Source organism: Sceloporus undulatus, chromosome 2 (assembly GCF_019175285.1).
Source record: "Sceloporus undulatus isolate JIND9_A2432 ecotype Alabama chromosome 2, SceUnd_v1.1, whole genome shotgun sequence".
NCBI classification, from domain to species: domain Eukaryota; kingdom Metazoa; phylum Chordata; class Lepidosauria; order Squamata; family Phrynosomatidae; genus Sceloporus; species Sceloporus undulatus.
In genome coordinates this window covers 18,868,680-18,887,937 of record NC_056523.1, presented here as the reverse complement: position 1 = coordinate 18,887,937, position 19,258 = coordinate 18,868,680, and the positions used below count along the sequence as shown (strand labels likewise).

General features: G+C 41.2%; 1 protein-coding gene across 1 annotated transcript in view; it reads left to right on the top strand.

The window, feature by feature from the left end:
• The first annotated feature begins 627 nt into the window (after positions 1-627).
• LOC121924382 (killer cell lectin-like receptor subfamily F member 1) overlaps positions 628-19,258 on the top strand; it is a 111,413-nt gene continuing 92,782 nt past the window's right edge. Inside the window, exons 1-4 of the mRNA XM_042455817.1 lie at positions 628-983; positions 2,667-2,768; positions 3,568-3,705; positions 5,129-5,283. Coding sequence (XP_042311751.1) covers positions 902-983; positions 2,667-2,768; positions 3,568-3,705; positions 5,129-5,283 — 477 coding nt within the window. The 5' untranslated portion in view covers positions 628-901. The remainder of the gene's footprint in view (positions 984-2,666; positions 2,769-3,567; positions 3,706-5,128; positions 5,284-19,258) is intronic.

The following is a 19,258-nucleotide window of genomic DNA, read 5'->3' as shown; positions in this document are numbered from 1 at the left end:
TTAATTCAGGTCCTCTCCTCTAGAATTGCAGAAAAAAGCTTCCCCATGGGACAATCCTGGAGGTATCTGAAGATTGCTTTCATATCACATATGAATATTCTTCAGACTACTGTCAGGACAGACATACTGTCCTTCAAATGCCTTCTTCACCTCCCACTCCCTGATCCAGCCCTTTAAACCAAGCTTACTGAGAACCTGGAGGGCAAAAGAAGATAATTTCAGATGACTGGTGTAGGAGAAAGTTTGCAAGGAAGATTAATTAGTGAGGAAAGGATAAGCACCCTGCTTTTCTCTGCCTAATCTCCCATGACAAGGCCATTTTCTGTTGTGTTACCTTTCTCTCCTGTTGCCTCTTCATTAGTGTTGTGAGGGAATCTCTGAGTTAAGGATCCTGTACTTCCCTAGTAAGAAGTAATTGCATTCTTTGATTTTTTTAATCTTATCTTCGACTTGAAGTTAGGAACTTCACATTCCAACTTGCAAGAGTCTTCACACTGATCAACCCAAGAATGCTGTCTCCAGCAACTGCATGTTTTTGTAGTCTGGTGTAACAAAATTAATTTGTATTTCTTGATTGGAGAAGAGAGAATGAAATTGTTGTTCTTGTATATATAACCGGGGGTGGGGCATCCCTCCCAACATGATTGTATCTTTGGGGCTGCATGATCTTCCCTCACCACCATTTTTGGAAACAAAACACTGTTGGAAGCATTCATTCTTCAAGAGCAGTGCAGAGGTGTTGACGGGTGATCAGGTCAGAGAGGCTTCGCTTCCTGTGTGGTTTGCTTCTTTTTCTCTGAGAAGGGGTCAGCCGGTGCGCCTTCTCAGACGGCATTGAGCTTCAAGATCTCTCTTCCTGGCCATCTCATATACACAACTTCTAACAGGACACTCTTCGCAAATGGAGGATGAAGAGGGCTACATGGCACTTAATGTCTGCACGAGGAAAGTACAACAGCTTTACCAAGGTTCTCAGGAATCAGGTATGTAAGACCTTGTTTTAATGAGAAGTATTGGGAGCCTTGATTTAGTGATTTGAGTGCTGGACTATGACTCTGGAGACCAGGGTTCAAATCTCAGCTCAGCCACGGAAACCCACTGGGCAACCTTGAGCGAGTAATAGCCTCAGAAGGTAGCAATGCAAACCCGTTCTGAAGAAACTTGCCAAGAAAACCACATGATAGGTTCACCTCAGGGTACCATAAGTCATAAACAACTTGAAGGCACACAACAACAACAATTTTATTTTATTTTATTTTGCTCCTGCTGCCTCTCCAGATTTCAGCAGCAGTGTAATAATTTAAAAGTAACCTTTTTTGTGGGTTTTTTGGGCTATGTGGCCATGTTCGAGAAGAGTTTATTTCTGACGTTTCGCCAGCATCTGTGGCTGGCATCTTCAGAGAAGTAACCTTTTTGCTGCCATGGCAGGATGGGACCATTAATGAGTTGTAAAGTATCCAATGTGTCCTTCTCACAACCTTGGGAAATTGTCCATTCCATTCTAATTTGAATGTCTGTGGCTCCCTGGTATGCTAGCATCCTGAGTTTAGCATCAGATCAGGCTTTTTTCTCTCCCTCTCCACTTGCTTTTTGTAATGTGCCTGGAACTCTTGAAACCTTTGGTGATCTTTTGGGTGGCCTGATGGAGGTATTATTCTAATATGGATTTATAAATTGGTTCCCCTCCTGCTGATGATTAGAGATAAGAGCTAGTTGTTGCCAGGAAAGTACATAGTGTTCAGAAGAAAGCTTACAGGGCAGGAGTGCTGGCTGGTAGCTCCCATGTCAGTGGAATGGTGGATCCACTATGGATTTTAGTCCAAACTTTTAGGAGTTATCCAAAGCCTTGGGCCTCTTTTAAAGATAGAGTTCAGAACTTGGATATCTTCTTACAAGTAAAGGTTAAAATAGCAATAGCAATAGCTAACCTGCCTTGAATCCCACTGTGGGAGAAAGGTGGGATATAAATGATTGAAATAAATAAATACAATGAATAAATAGCACCTACATTTCTATATTGCTTTATAGGCAGTTTACAATGTGTTAGCCAATTGCTTCCAACAAACTGGGTACTCATTTTACCTACTTACAGAAGGACAGAGTAGCTAGTGTGGCATTGTGGTTTGAACATTGGACTATGATTTAGTAGACCAGGGTTCAATTCCCTGATTGGCCATGAAACCCCACTGGGTGACCTTGAGCAAATCACACTCTTTCAGCCTCAGGAGAAGACAATAGCAAACTTCCACTGACCAAATCGTGCCAAGAAAACCCCACAGTAGGTTCACCTTAGGGTTGCCATAAGTCAGCTATGACTTGAAGGCAAGCAACAACAAGCAACAAATGGAATGATGGAAGGTAGAGTTAACCTGAAGCCCTGCAGGATTGAGCTCACAATGTTGTGGCTACAGTACTGGCATTTAACCATTGTGCCACCAGGGCTCCTTTTGTGCAGTGGATTTAGTATCTAATTGATCTGGTAGCCACCAGCACCCCTGCAGGCTAGATGGAGAAACTCTGTTGGTTGTACTTTGCCCACAGGACAGAGGTTTTCACTCTTGGTGCACAGGATTCATGGCAGATCCATTTTTTCAAAGAAGCTTTCTGTCATTGTTTTATATATTTACTGAAGCCAAAGATGATTTTTCATATATTGGCTCTTGTAGAAACCCAACTGAGCCATCATCGCTGGTGTCAGATCATTGTTGGAGCCGGAGGTGTTGTGTTTCTTCTCCTAGCAGGAGCTGCCATAGCTCTGCGAATTTATGGTGAGTAGTTAGTCTAGGTTATACATTGTAGTTTGTACTAGGACAGCAATATTTCTGAGAATGCCACTGTATAAGTGAATTCACAGTAAGGCAGGGTATCCTCCACCAATATGCTAAACCAGATTCATTAATGTATTTATGGTCTGCTCCAGCTGGAAGTCCTGCCCTGTTGGATGTTCTTCCTTAGGGCAGAATGTTCAGATGGTTCATGCATCTTTCCTACAAATGTGTGATGAACCAATAAGCCACTCTTTTAGAGCCTCAAGGTCCACATAGGAAATTAATCAAAGGGCCAACTACTTCTCTATATACAACCAGCGGAACCATAGTGAACTCTCTATGAAAATGTCACAATGCATGCATTCTGAAATAGAGAACCCAATATTATTGAATTTATTTTCTTGCCCTTCTTGTATTCTGGAGGTGTAGGAGTATGGCCTGCTGAACCTAATTTGGTGGTCTGTAGAACTGTCCTTGCTTATTTTCTTTTTAAAAAATCCATGCAAACAGCATGATTCTTTATATTATTATTCTAAATACACCTTTTGTCCTGCATGCTTTTTAAAGTATCTTGGCTTGCTGAAAAAACCTGTGGTCTTCAAAGCTTATACAGAGATTTTTGAAGACCTTTTTGATTGGTCTAAGAAAGATTTTACCACAATATAGACTCTGGAATTTGTCCTAAGGTCAGCCTTAGCATACTGGTGAAAACAGTATGTTATTCTTTTTGTCTAAAAACTGTTGGCATGTAATGTTTTCTTAGTGTTGTAACCACCTAAATGGATTTTACTTTTTCAAGCTTTTCAGACAACTCAATATGCAGATGCTTCTGTGTCTCAAGAACTGAGCAATGGCACAGAAAATAAGACCAGCCTGGAGAATGTTATCTCTCACTTGAAACAGTTTTTGTGTAAGCCACTTCATAGCAGCTTGGCAGGTATTGGCATTTTTTCTCTGTGACAAAAGTAAAGAAGGGCACACTATTATAGCAAATTTCCCCAAATGTTGTAGGAACTATAAAACATAGAAACCATGAGGTGCTGAGATTTCACTGAAAGACCAATCTTATAGCTGTCATATATATAATCACAACTCCAGAATATAAATAACAATGCCAGTGGTGTTTATTTATATTAACGTATGATATTACATGCAACTTTTCCTCCTAATTGTGAAATGTATTACTTTCTAAATATAAAATGGATTCTGGACACAAAAAGTTGCAACAGGGAACTCTGGGAGATATTTGAAGCCAGACTTTCAGGAGACTCTCTATGAGCCAAATAAAATGTGATTAGATATTGACTGCTTAAACGGAGGACTATACTTGTGCAGCTAGTTCATCTTTTATCCCTTATCATAATGTTGAAAGGAAGAAAAGATAAAAGAAGTGGTGGGAAAGAAAGGCAGAAGTACAAATGGAAAATGATGTCATCTGGAACAGCAGCAAAAGTTGGTGAATGAGGCAGGGTGAAATGTACGGCCCCAAATTTAAAGGAGCTAATTTAGGCAACTTGGAGGCAAAGAAGATGGCTGAGAAAGTGCATCCCAAGGCCACTCCGGCCACAAGCAGTTCAGATCCATGGCGAGTGTACAGCCCACTCCGAAAGCAAGCTGCCACCACCGGACCCAAGCTGTGCTGTCAGGAGCTGGATTACACCAGCTCCTTTTTGCACTGGACTAAAGGATTGAAGCATGGCCTTGGAGTGGCTTCAAGCCACATTGGAGATATGTGTCATATAAATGGTGCACCTCCAATGCAACCAGAAACTACTTCTTTTGGCACATGTGTTTCAGGTCTTGGATGCCTCCTTTAGAATTAAGCCTAAACCCCAGAATGTATTCACCATCATGCTAACATGGGAGTCACCAAACACCCACTAGTTAGAAAGTGTCTCTCAAACATAGCTGCTATTAGCTACAGATGATAAAAAGAATCAGTACTTATATTACACCCTTCTTTGCTCTTCTCTGTGTTTAATAGCAGCTTTTGTTAAGGAACGCAGGGATAATTTACAGACATGGCAAGGGGGAAAGATTACCTTGTCTTTCTAATTTGCCTCACTCACAGTTCCTTTTAAACAAAGCAAAGGAAATAGAGGTCAAGAGGTCTTGATCATGGATTTCCTACATTGTCCCTGGTTTTTGATCTCACTCAGAGCTTGGTTGTATAATCTGCTGTGGACATACATATACTTTGTTGCAAGATCTTGGTGTTTTTATGGGAAAGGCTTGAAGTGTAAATAATTGAGATGGAGTATTAAAAATCTATAATTGTAGGCTTAGACCAAATTCTCATATAGTACCACTGATTCAGACACACAGTAGTCTATATTCCCATACATTTTATTCCTTTTCAGAGAGCTTTAAGTGTAAAATTTGTCCTCAAAATTGGTTCCGTCATGAGAACAAATGCTACTGGGTCTCTAAAGAACAAGGAACCTGGAAGAAGAGTCAGGAAGACTGCAGGACAAAAGACTCCCAAATGCTGGTGGTACAGAAACAGGAAGAAGTGGTAAGTTTAAACAACACATCTGTCCTTTAGTTTCAATAGGGCAAAGGAAGTTTTGGTGTGGGGAACTATGTAATATAAACATGGTGCTTAAAGACTCTGTGCAAGGAATATTGCATGTCCAACTTCATTCTAGCTTTACAGTTAAAATGATACATGGGAAAAATGGCCAGGATGAGACCCACGTTTAGGCCAGAGATGGCTCAATATGGCCTGTAGCCCATATGTAATCTCCCGGGCCATTTATATAGCACCTAGGACCCACCCACCCCAGATTAAAAAAAGACTTCTAGGGTGTGTGGAGGCCATTTCTACCACATTTGGCAGCCTCCATGACCCCCCCCATTCAAAAAATGGTTTTGGACCCCCCCCCCATATTTTTAACTTCCAAATGCTTTCAGAGGATACTCATGGCATTTCCATTGTATTTTTGGGGAGGTCACCTTAGTCCCAGGAGAAGCCATTTTACAATAGGAAGTGAACAGAAAGTGTTTTCTGCTCATTTTCTGTTGTAAAAAGGCCACTTCTGGACCTAAAATGGCCTGAGAAGGTCCAGAATATAGTGAAAATTTCCACATACCCCCTAGAAGGTATTTGAGGGCAAAAATATTTTGGGATTTTGGGGGGATTGGGTGCAGTGGGGTGGGTTCAGCTGCCCAATGTCTCCAGGAGGACTAATGTAGTCTGCTAAACTTCCACAGCTGCCCACCTCTGTTTTGAGCATAATGAGATGGATGTCTTGGATACCAGATTTTAGCTGGCATATAAAGAAACAAATTGTTAGTTATTTCATTTGTTGTTATTTTATATTAGCTCTCAGGAAGTGGGAGGTGCATGACAGACAGAAAGACCAGGATACTATGCACCTTGACACTGGGAATAAGAGGTACAATTTAGTGTTCTGCCTCAGGCAGCAAAATTCCTTTGGGTGCACACCCAACAAGGTGTGTGGCTATGGTCTGTACAACTCTCACCATAATCTGCACCATAATACTATAGCTCTGTCTCCACCTTACCTCTGGAGATGCCCCCTTCATTTCAGTCAGACCTGACTATGGATGTCATTCTTTGCTGAATCTGTTTTCAAAGGAAGAAATGAATAATTTAAAGAATTTTGTTACCACTGTAATAACGTCTTTGTAAATTTGTTTTTGAATACAAGTCACACTTCAAGACTTAATCTATGCAAATTTCACATGTGGTTTCAAATGTTTTCTGCACAGAAAATTATATCAGAACCTGATATACCTAGGCAGATACAGTGAGGAACAGGGAAAGAAATAGATGGAGTAAGTTGTAGTTGTGTACCTTTTTTTTCTTTGCCTGAGATAGCAAAACAATCCAGCAATCTTGCATGACAACTATGTCAACTTTCTGGATGAGGACAATTTTGCAAGCAGGCCATAAACATTTCTTAATGTATAAATGTGATTGCCACTAATAGAAAAGCATAATGAGGTTGACAGATCTGAGAGGTTGATTGAAACATGGGAAAGCTAAGAATGGAACCTTCTTATACCATCACTTTGACTTGACGACTGGTGAAATCTTTGAAGTGTTGAGGATGGAGCAAGCTTGTTTCTGCTGCTCCAGAGAACAAGTGGATGTAAGCTCCAAGAAAGAAATTCACCTCCACATCAGGGAGGAACTCCTACAGCAAGAGCTGTTCAACAATGGATTACCCCCTCAGAAAGTGGTGGAATCTTCTCTTTGAAAGTCTTAAACAGAGGCTGGATGATGGCCATCTGCGGGGTGCTTGATTGTGATTCCTGCATGCAGAGGGTTGGACGGATGGCCCTTGTGGTCTCTTCCAACTCTAGCTCTATGGTCTATGATTCTGTGATTCTATGAATCATCCTTGAAGTGAATGAAAACAGTCAGTCACAAGATGAAAGGCTGGCGAGAAACCGTAGTCTAAAACAGGAAGGCAGCAATGGAGGGCTTTTTCTGAGTCAAGAAAATGTAAAGAGAAGAAAGATAGTGGTATGCATGAGATTTTCAGATAGGCAAACTGATGGACATCCCACATGCTCCTGTCACCTTTGTCCATCTAAAAACTCTCCGGTTTGTTTCTTTCTACAGTTTAGCACTGCCAGATTTGCTATGGGTGGTGAGTATCATTACCCTTTGTTTTAGGCCAGTGGTTTCCAACTGTTGGTCCTCCAGATGTTTTGGACTTTACAACCCCATAATTCCTGTTGGAGTAAAACTTGGAAACCACCACCGTAGAGAACTGCTAGAAAAAAGGCCAAATTGCACTTTTTGCATGTTTCACTCTTCAAGAAAAGATATGTTTACACATATCTAAACCTGCATCATGCTCACCAATGAAAACCATAGTTTGGAGAAGAAATGCCCATCTATAGTAGAAATGGAAGTAAAATAGCATGGCTACTGGTGTGTGTTTTTTTAAGTTGTGAGCCAATCTGAGTCCCTTGAGAAAGGACAGGTGGCCTTCAAGAATCAAAAGAATAATTTTTTTAAAAATCAAAATTGTGAGAGAAAAACTGTTTTTCAAGTGTTGAGAAACCCATGGAAAATAATATTTCAATACAGGAATATTAATTATGCCACTGGAAAATGTTTAATTGAGAAACATTGTACACAAAGTTTTGCACATGGTTGATTAGTCAGAAAACAACTTTTTTTGCACAGAAAACTGCTTATTTTCCTCAGTGTGAATAATTAACATGCTCTTCCTTAGCCTCTGCTCACTATTTGAATAGTTAAAATATTGTTACTTGGGTTAGAAAATCATGGATCAAGAAATATTGTGGCGTCTAGCAGAACATTTTATTAGATGCATATTACCTTTATTGTTGCCATACTTGTTTTAGGGCAGGGGAGCATTTTAGTACAGCATGAACAATAATTATTCTGTTTACAGGCTTTTATTCAGACGTTAGGAGAAACACAGTGTGTTGTGGATTGGACTGACGCTCACATTCCCTGAAAGAAAGTGGACTGGGTGGATGGCTCTCCCTTAGATGAAAAACAGGAGTATTTCCCTGACACATATGGCAAAAATTGATTCAGACAATCAGTTTCCTCAAAATCAACTGGAGCTGAAGGGAAGTTTCTGAGATCATTCAGAAAGACCAAATGTTTTTCTCTAGTAATGGGTTTCTAATGCTATCTTCAACACCCTCCCCCTGAAGACCCAAAACATGTTCCCCTTAGTGTTGTCACCCATTTTCTAGTTTTCTAACATTTTGTCTTTTGGGAACAAAACATACCACCCCCACCCCCCTATATCAATATCTCCACACACAGCTAATGTGGTTTAAAAAAGATACTCCTTTCAGTCTATATATGGACATCACTGGTGAGTGGACTGACATATACCTGTGGATTGGTCTAATTCCCTCACTCTACCTGACCTTTCTGCGTTTCCAGTGTACTCTCTGCTTTTCACCTTCTACATCTTCTGGAAAAATTCCTTTTCTTTTTAAAAAACTCTCCATATGTTAGCATAACACAGCAAACTGAATTTACTTGTCATCGATGAATTTGGAGTAGGTACGTGGCTTCAGGGCTTCCTCGAGCTATTGTTCCCCTCTACAACTACCATAGGGTTCCTCCTCCTCTTAACTCTTTATTCCCATATTTGTGCTAGATAACAGATAAGAAATGGTGAAAAGGTGAGACACTGAGACAGAGAAGAACAGAAGAAGATTTGGTGATCTAACGCTAATAGTTCCCCACTTCAATACATGGGAAGAGGGAAGGAGGAGGAAGATTTTTTTTTAAAAAGATCCATGAAGTTAGAAAGTTAAGTTTCTAGTCTGGAAAGGGTGCTTATACCAATCCTATCAAGAGGCAGAGGAATCTGCAGCAGTAGATTTGACCTTCTTTCCAAACTGCCAGCAACCTTCTCTTTTTTCCTGCAGATTGCAACAACTGGGTCCAGTGGAAGCAAACAGCTGTGGGTGCTGAATGGACACAAAATTATACTGAAGCCTGCAGTACTGTGACCACATGGGTTTGTGAGACAGAAGCTTCATATAAGTGGTAACTGGGGCTGAACCTCTTTTACATTGGGCATTTAATACAAAATATAATTGGCTTAGTGGAAATAATAGGATTAGTGTTCTTCTCTCAGTTAACTTTGCTTGTTAAATTGTATTTGGTCACTGCTGGAAGCATAGTTTTCAGTGGACCACCAGATTCTCCATATGCTCATTCTGAACAGTTCCACAACTAACATGGAGTTGTCAACTCTTTTGCACCAACAACACATCAAATGCCTTTAGAGCTATCTGAGTTTGTGGCTTGCAGTTTATGGATATGAATTCCACAATTACCTCCGAGAGTAAACCACATACCCTTCTCTTTATAAAAAGTTTTTTATTAAAAACCCTAATATACATATAGGCACACACCATACAAACATACATACCCATATATAACATATACAAGACCTTACATAGCATACTTAACATGTACCTCACCTTACATACCATAGGTTCTACCTTCAAAGACAAAACGTAAACATAAACATAAAACATAAATATACAAGCAGGTAAACCACAGAACTTTTCCTATATATCCTTTTCAACTTTTTTGCTTATTTTTCCTATCTAGAGCAGATTTATTTTTGCCCAGCTTCAACATAATTTGACCAGATCTTTTATTTCCCCCTTTTGTCTCCTAAATATTTTTTTCCAATTCCTGATAACCTTCCAAGATCAATGTGTATCATAACGCTAATTTTTTACCCTTACTCATTACTGCTTTAAAAATTCCTTCTTTCTATACTCAATACTTTCCACATTCTATATTAGATTTGAGTACTATCTATCTGTGTTGTGTGTGTGTGTGTATACACACACCTACATATGTATCCAAACACATACCAAACATTTACTATATATTCATTTATTCAATTTTTTTCTTTACTTTTTTATCCAAAATTTTATCCCAATATTATTATTATATTATAACTTTATTTATATAGTCTGTAGATTTACACAGCGCTGTACATACAAAACAATAAAACAATAAAAAGTGAAACCTGCCAATGGGTAACATTCTACAAAAATACATATAAAACAATATAAATAATACAAATAGAATTAGATAAAGAAAGCAGGCAACAAATTAAAAATCAAATATCAAATCAAATGTCAGATAACAATCGGAAAAGTAGTCCACTTAGGGTGGAAAAATAAAATGCACAGATAGAGATGGGGGAACCTGGCTGAATGATACTACATGTGAAAGTGATCTAGGAGTCCAAGTAGACCAAGTTGAACATGGTCAAACAATGCAATACGCAGCTAACAAGGCCAATGTGATTTAGGCTGCATCAATAAAAGTAAGTGTGCTGAGATCAAGGGAAGTAAATGTGCCACTATATTGCTGTTTTTGGTCAGACCCCACTGGAATATTGTGCCAGTTGGGAAACCATAATTTAAAAAGGATGTGGAGAAACGAGTGTGCCAAAGGAGGGGCGACTAAAATGGTGAAGGGTCTGGAAACCATGCCCTATGAGGAGAACTTAGGGAGCGGGTATTTAGGAGCCAAGGATAAGTGATTGCCCTGTTTAAATATTTGAAGGGATGTCATATTGAGGAGAGAGAAGCTTTGTTTTCTGCTCTCCAGAGCTAGGACCCTGAATAATGGATGCAAGCTCCAGGAAAAGAGATTCCACCTCAACATTAGGAGGAACTTCTCACAGTAAGGTCTGTTCGACTGGGAACACACTCTTTCCTCGGAATGGTAGTGGAGTCTCCTTCCTTGAGGGCTTTAAGCAGAGGCGGGAGGGCCATCTGTCGGGGATGCTTTGATTTGGATTTCCTACAATGGCAGGGGTTGTACTGGATGGCCCTTGGGGTCTCTTCCAACTCTACAATTCTATGATTCTATGAGTCTATGTTGTGTTCTAAACTTATTAAGAATATTTAGAAATAAGTTTAGAACACATACCCATTTCCGAAAGGAAAAAACCAACCACACCCTGAAGGATATCCCAATTTCTCTTTCTTTTGGTGAAAACAACGGGACCCTACAACTAAATGGAGCGCGATCAATTCTGGGTGTGCAAGACCTCCGAGGCAAGAGGAGACTAGAGGAGTCTGGTCAGCAAGCCAGGCTAGAGAATTTCAATGGCTCAGTTTGGCTGCAGGTCCGTCAGAGCAGGTTGGCTGCCTGGTGTTGCTTGCAGAAAAGGATGTGTTCATACTCCATTTGATCATTACATACATCAGGCTATTGCAAACCCAAAGTAGTTCTGTGCTACACTCGAAGCAGTGGCAGTGCCTTCACTGTTTAAATAAGCAAGTTTCCTCCTTTTCCAATCACCTTCAGGTTGCTGTAAGGAAAACACAACAGAAATGCATCAACAAGGGATGCACCTTCCTGAAACACCCTGGAAAATACAGCCAAAGATAATTTACAAGGGAATATCACATACAGGGGACATCAAATTCAACACCCATGCAACTTTTCAGAGTTTCAATCATTATCAGAATTTTAGCTTGTTAATATTCTGCATTTCTTAAGTAAAACTCTGAACTTGCTGGAGTGCAGCTCAGTGTGAAGTCGAGGCTTCATGTGCCAGCATCCAGAGTTTTTTGTGGCATTTTCTGGAAATGCCAGCCACAGATGCTGGTGACCGTCAGGAATAAACTCTTCTAGAATATGGCCACATAGCCCAAAAAACCCCCACGAAAAACTATAAAGAGATTTCATCAAAACATCCGGATTTATTTTATTTTTATGAAAGAGCTGTTTGAACAGAGTGCCTTGGAGTGTGGTTTTAAACAGAGCCTGGATGGGTATCCTTTCAGGGCTACTTTAGTTTGTGTAATAGATGGCCCTTGTGGCCCCTTCCAACTCTCTGGGCTGGAGCAAATGGGCAGGAAAAAGTGGCTTGAACATGCTTTTTCAGAAAGTGGGTAAACCCCACAGCCCACCCCAAGGCAGCCCAAATGCACATGGCCCAACTGCACAAATAACCTCCTGTGACCTTCAAGTATCTCCCACATCTCACCCAGATGCCATCCCATTGGATGGCCGCACCTTTGATCATGCACACATGCAATGCTTTATTAGTCAATGGCATTGGAGCATCAGAGTGCTGAACAATCAGGGATCTCCTTAAAGGTGCCTTTCAACCCTTTCAACCACCTCAGCCCCCTGTTGGACGTCTGGTTTATGGATGTGTAATTAAATCCATTAGATTTGTCACTGTTCACTTTGTTTGCATTGTAGCCGCTCCACACTGGCATCAGGCCATTTATTTCCAGGTGCAAAATGTGCATCTTCTGCACTCTCCGGCTTTAGCTCTAGAGCATGGCTTGTTCCGGTTTCCACCACAATTTGGAGGCATGTGTTGTATGAATCTGCCACCTTCAAGAGTGATAGCAAGCCACTTTATTTGGTCCATCTATTCCACACCCTATGATCTGTGATTCTATCATTTTAAACAGTCCTGAAAAGGTTTGGGGAGCATTCACATGCTGAAATGCATTGGACCTTTAAAAAAACTAATAAAAAGCCATATTTTGGGCATCTTGCGATGTGTCCCCAGTTTTCTCTGTAACACTTTGGAATCTTGTACTTGAACTTAATATTCAAAGATATCTTCTCACTTATTAGGAAGGACATAGCTGATCAGGGACGGTCTTTCTGCTCAAGTTCCTCCACATGGAAGTATGGGAGGTACAGTTTTGCTAGGGAACAAACACCTCACCTCTTCCTGCCCAGAATCCATTTTATTTCCTCTCTCTCATCCATTTTACTATGTCCCTTTCAAAGCTCTTTGCATTTCTGTGCTTATGGGATATGGTCAGCTCTTGACAATTTGACTCCTCCAGGAGTGAAATTGACTAATTGATTCCCTTTAAGGTATTTTCTCAACATTTTAATTTTTAATTTATTTGTACAGTTATGGTGATGGGATTCTCTTGAGCTCTGATAGATACAATGTCTTCCTTGTGTGCCTGAGTGGTCCATTTTGGTTACATAACTTGAAGACCAGGATTAGTATATATGTATGGAAACTCACATTGTGTTTTTCTCTCTATTTATCCATGGCCAGATTTGATCTGGGCTTTCTTGAAGCCAACCAAGATGGACTTTTCCTTTGTAGTGCATTACAAAATCCTTTCAATAATTAGAAATGTAGGAGAATTAGTTTGCAATATGCACAGGGCAGCAAATCAGCAACTAATACAATACAAGACACTCCAATAATGTTTAAACTGGCATTTACTTGTACAATCCCTTGAAAAATGTTGTAATCAATCATGCACTCTGTCTCTATAGACAGAATAGAGCTCATGTGATGGTTTTTCAATGAGCCCTCAGTTACTGCACAAAGATCTACTTAATTGTTCTTAAACAAGATACTAACCTATTGCTTCTGTTGCACTCTGACTACTGTTAGGGGAAATTGCATCCAGAACTGAAAATGACCAGATGCGCAATGGAAAACAATGTAACTGAATTCAAAAGGTGCCATGAGGAGTGTGGCAAACTGAGAGGTGCTGAGTAGCTAGCAGTAGCAGAGTACAGGATCACCAGTTTAGTTTAAATACTGACCACACACAGACACTGTTGATATTATTCCAGTCCTTGGAGGTTCTTTATATAAGTTGCAAAAATATTTAAAATAGGTACAAGCTCTCCTGATGACTCCTCTCAAACATCACAGTCTGCAGTATAACAATCTGACCAATCCAACCATCAATCACCAACACTATTTACAACTGACTATTTTTATGCATTTAGTCTCAGTGCAGTAATATAGAGTGTTGGTAAATGGTTAACACCATTTCTACTTAACATGATGCAATCCCAGTGCACGCCTTGCATCAGTCAATGCTGAGCTAACAATCTCAGCAATCTCAGCCATACAAAATATTTTTTACCATTGTTTTTAAGAACATTGTTCTAACAGAGAATGGGGAAGTGAGGGGCAGGCTGGCAGAAATGTCTTAATATGAAATTGCCCCAGGCATTAATGGATGCATCATAGAGGTTTCAGACGTGAGTTTTTGGCGATTTTTCCTCTCCTATCGCACAATGTTAGCATCATAACGTTTGCGCAATAACGCAAAAGCGCGATGTTCTTCCAGACGCATTCATTTCTATGGGAGCCCGTTGTGCAACGCTCCCATAGTTTAAGCGTCATTCTCCCCCTTTTGGGCATTTGCGGGTAAAGTGGAAGCCAGGCCAGGGTCTCGCGTTATCTTGCGAAATGTGTTGCGAAATGGTTTGGTGTAGTAGGCAGCAGCGCAACGTAATGCTAAATGTTACTGATTGCAAAGTTCCCACAAATGCTGGGCTGCTTTTTGACCCCATTCCCTTCCGGTGGCCTTCCTTCCTTTTCCCCCCGGGGAAGGGGGGGTGCTCTGTCTTGCATGAACACCTAAGAGGCTTCCAATGTAAGGAACCCCCAGGGGTCACCACTCCAGCACCTGGGAGGCGCGCCCCATTCCTCTTCCCCCGGCATGGACACCTGGAGGCTGCAAATGAAAGGGGTCCCTAGGGGCATCCATTCCAGCCCCATTCCTCTGCCCTGCAAGAACACCTAGGATGCTAGAAATTTAAGGGTCCCCTAGGGGTCATCCATTCCAGCCACATCTCTTTCCTCACAGACACCTAGGAGCTGCCACTGAAAGGGGCCCCTGGGGGCATCCACCTTGCATATTTCAAATGGGCATGCGGAACATACATGTATGCAAATATATATATAACTATTATATATAGGTATATGTATATGTGTATACACACACATTATAATTCAAATGGGCGCTTTTCCCAGGGCCCATCTCACCTCCCATTCTGCCTGCCCAAATCCCATCACCACTGCCTTCCCCTTGCCCCTATCTGCCTCCATTATTTGACCTGCCACACAATCCCATCACCCACGCCTTTCCCCAGGGGCCCATCTGCACCCCCCCCTTCTGCCTGCCACCGATCCCATCATCACTGCCTTTCCCCAGGGGCCCATCTGCACCCCCCTTCTGACTGCCACCATCCCGTCACCAGTGCCTTTCCCCAGGGGCCCATCTGCACCCTCTGCCTGCAACCGATCCCATCATCCACTGTCTTCTTCTAGGCCCTAATCTGCCCCATATTTGCCTGCCACCAATCCCACATCCACTGCCTTTCCCCAGGGGCCCATCTGCATATTCAAATAGGCATGCGTGAACATACATGATGTGAATATATATATAACTACTGTATGTATGATATATATCTATATATATCTATATATACATATATATATTCAAATGGGTGCTCGTATACATACATACATGTAGGTGAGTGTGTGTGTATATATAATTATATATATATACTCACATACATGTATGTGTATATATATATGTATGTATCAATACATTTTATGTGAATATTTACTTATAAACAAAACAGAATAGATAGATAGATAGATAGATAGATAGCTATAGATAGCTATAGATATATGTATATATAAATATATATAGATCGATGTATCAAATACTGACGGCCCCCATTATTTGACTGCCACCAATCCCATCATCCACTGCCTTCCCCAGGGGCCCATCTGCACCTCCCTCTGCCTCCACCAATCCCATCATCCACTGCCTTTCCCCAGGGGCCTCTGCACACTGCAGAACAAAAACAGGAAACAGGAAGGGGCTTCTCCCCTTTCCCCCTCTCCCCCCCGGAAGCAAAAAGGTCAGGAGTGCCACCAAAACCCCCAAGGCGCATGCGCAAATATGTTGTTGCGAAATGTGAAGACAAAAGGAAGAACGAGTGTAGTAAATAGTTCCGCAACGCGTTATTCACACAGGGGAATCGCAACTTTTCCGCGCAACGTCGCGCTATTGTAGCGCTAACATAACGTTACGGGGGAATGACGGAAAAGCAAGCATTGGTAGACATTGCGCGAAACAGTCATTTTGCAACGTCTTTACACTTCTTAGCGCAATTGCAGGGTCCAAAACTTGAGTCTGATAAACCTCAAATAATGCTAATGATGTTGTAGTTGTTGTTTTGTATTTATTTGTATCCCACCTTTCTCCAAAACTGGGACTCAAGGCAGCTTACAGTTTAAAGGAGCAATACAGTTAAAAACATACAAGTGAACATTAAAATAGAATTAAACTAATCTCAATATTAAAATATTTCAAATCCTAGTAAAAGAAGAACATTGCAATTACAAATTAAAAACTATTTGACTGTTTAACAAACATTCAGTGTGAAGTTGAAGGCTTTCATGGCCGGCATCCATATTTTTTGTGTTTTTTTCGGGCTATGTGGCCATGTTCTAGAAGAGTTTTTCCTGACGTTTCACCAGCATTGGTCTGGCATCCTAGAAGAGTTTCTTCCTTCGACGTTTCACCAGCTCTGTGGCTGCATGCCAGCCACAGATGCGGTGAAACGTCAGGAAGAACTCTTCTAGAACATGGCCACATAGCCCGAAAAAAACACAAAAACTAAAAACAGTTCTGTTTAAGCCACCTCCTAACCCCATTCTTAAACTTTTCTATCTTAAAACATCGGCCAGAATACAAAAGTATTTGCCTGACAACAGAAAGGCAGTAGGGAGGGGACAATCTGGCCTCACGGGAAAGAGTCTTGGGGCAGCCACCAAGAAGGCCCTCTCTTGCATCCCCACCACCATGATTGTGAAAGGGGTGGGACTGAGAGAAAGTCCCTCCGAGATCTCAGGGCTCAAGAAGACCAGGCAGCGGACAGGGTCTCAGGGACGTAGCCAGGGGGGGGGATCGGGGGTCGGACCCCCCCTTCCATAGAAAAATGATGGTGTGTGCTGCGCGCCGCCACACTCAAGCCCCATTATAATGGTGCACTTAGTCTGGACCCCCCTTCCTAAATCCTAGCTACGTCCCTGATGGTCTGCAACAGATCTGGACCTGAGCCATAAAGGTCTTTACAACTCATCAGCACTGTTAATTGCACACGGAAACAAACTGGGAGCCAGTGGAAATGTTTTTAACATGGGAGTATAGGAAGAATTACACGGATGAAGAAAATTCTGGCACCCAGGGATGGATAGCTGATGCCAGTCAGTTGTGAAAGATTCAGAAACCAAATAGTCTATAGTCTTCGTACTCATTGTTAATGTAATAGAGCCACCAAAAATTTCATCACATTTGTATGCAATGAGCACTTTGCCCTTCAGCCTCATCAACAGAATATAGCCATTCATGGGATAACTCTATGGCAGACAAATTATTTGGGCCTCTTACCTTTTCTCTGTTATGACTGAAAATGAGCAAGGAGGCCTGCTGTGAAGAACAAAAGTTCTGACTTGAGGTCCAGTTCTTTTTATCCAAAGAAAAGTAATAACATTTTCCTCTATATCCAATCCAGTCATCTGGGCACACTGGACAAATGCAACCACAGCCTGGGTCGTTGTATTTTCCTGATAGGAAAAGAACAGAAAATTAGACAGTGGCCTGCCTAACACTCCCCTTTGGGAAACATAGGCAGAAAGAAAGTTAACTATGGCCTTATACAGACAGGCCAAAATAAAGCTGCTTCGAGTCACTTTGGAAGTATTCTGTTTAAATAATTCATGCATATTAAGAGCCCAAAAGCCAAAAGGACTGGTGCACAGCTTTGGTGCAGCTTCCAGACTCTTGGGACGCATGCATAATGTAAACAGCATACCTCCAAAGTGACCCGAAGCAGCTTTATTTTGGCCTGTCTGTATAGGGCCTATGCAAGTAAAAAAGGAGAGATAGTTTATCATAGACATTCTTTGCCTGTTCAAGTAACAGTCTAGTTTTGCTGTCTTTATTACATCAGTGGTCATTTGAATATAACACATCTCTTTGTGTGGATAACATGTAGGTCATTGCTTCTGATACAATTAAAGTTGGGTTCTTTATTGCCACATTTCTCCTTTGTTGGACTCCCCCTTTGTGCAAGCTGTCTGGTTTCTGTAGAAAAACATGTTGTCTTTCATAGCTCCTTTGGCTCTGCTCATTTCCTGTTGGACATATTTATAACATCTTATTCCTGCAGTAAAACCTTGTGTGATAATCTTCATAGTATCACTTTTTCTTAATCTATACATTGTATATTCTAGCTTATTTTATTTCATTTTAAGGATTTACATATTGCCTCCCAACCCACAGGGCGCCTGAGCTGATATACAATTAATTAAAACATTTAAAATATTAAATGCTAAGTTTTGTTACTGTGGCTTCTTCTTTATTTTGCTTTTTCTTGCCGTGGCAGTGAGGTAGGAGGCATGCTTGGCTGTCTCAGCAGCTCCCGCTCCCTGCCTTCCATGTCTTGTGTGTACTACCCCACCAGGTGACACTCCCCCTGGAGTGTCACCCGGTGCAATCCACACCACCACAACCTCCTGAGTAATGCCACTGTGACAGAGGATTAATCTGACAAACTGGGACAGTTTCGGGGTATGCCCCTGTTGTATGTACATTCTCCTTTTGAACCAAGCACTCCAACTCCCCCATCTTGGCTTGGATGCTTTTAAGATTCACAAATATCTGTACTCAGTGCTCCTCTTCAAATGTCACTGCTATGTGCTAAGGGCTATTTGGCATCTATTGCTACAATGCCCTACTGTACATTGTGTAATCCTAGCTCATTCTTATTTGTATGATCACCAATAATTTTGTCCAGAACTCCTAGATGAATCATGCTAAACCAAAGAGCTGTTGCCAATGCCCCACCCTCAGGAGCTTTTCCCTAGCTAGCTTCTCGGCTATCTTTTGGGGACTAGATGACAGGGTAAAAGTTCCACTCCTAACTTAACAAGATCACCTTACTAGTTTTGGCAAAGCACTTAAGCATTCAAGTGACTGAATGCCAGGGAATAATGGAATAGGTATCTACCTATAATTATCTTTATCCACAATGATTACTGATGAAACAGAATGTGGTTTGTTGTTGTTGTTGTTGTTGTTGTTGTTGTTGTTCTGTGCCTTCAAGTCGTTTCTGACTTATGGTGACCCTAATGTGAAACTATAATGAGGTTTTCTTGGCA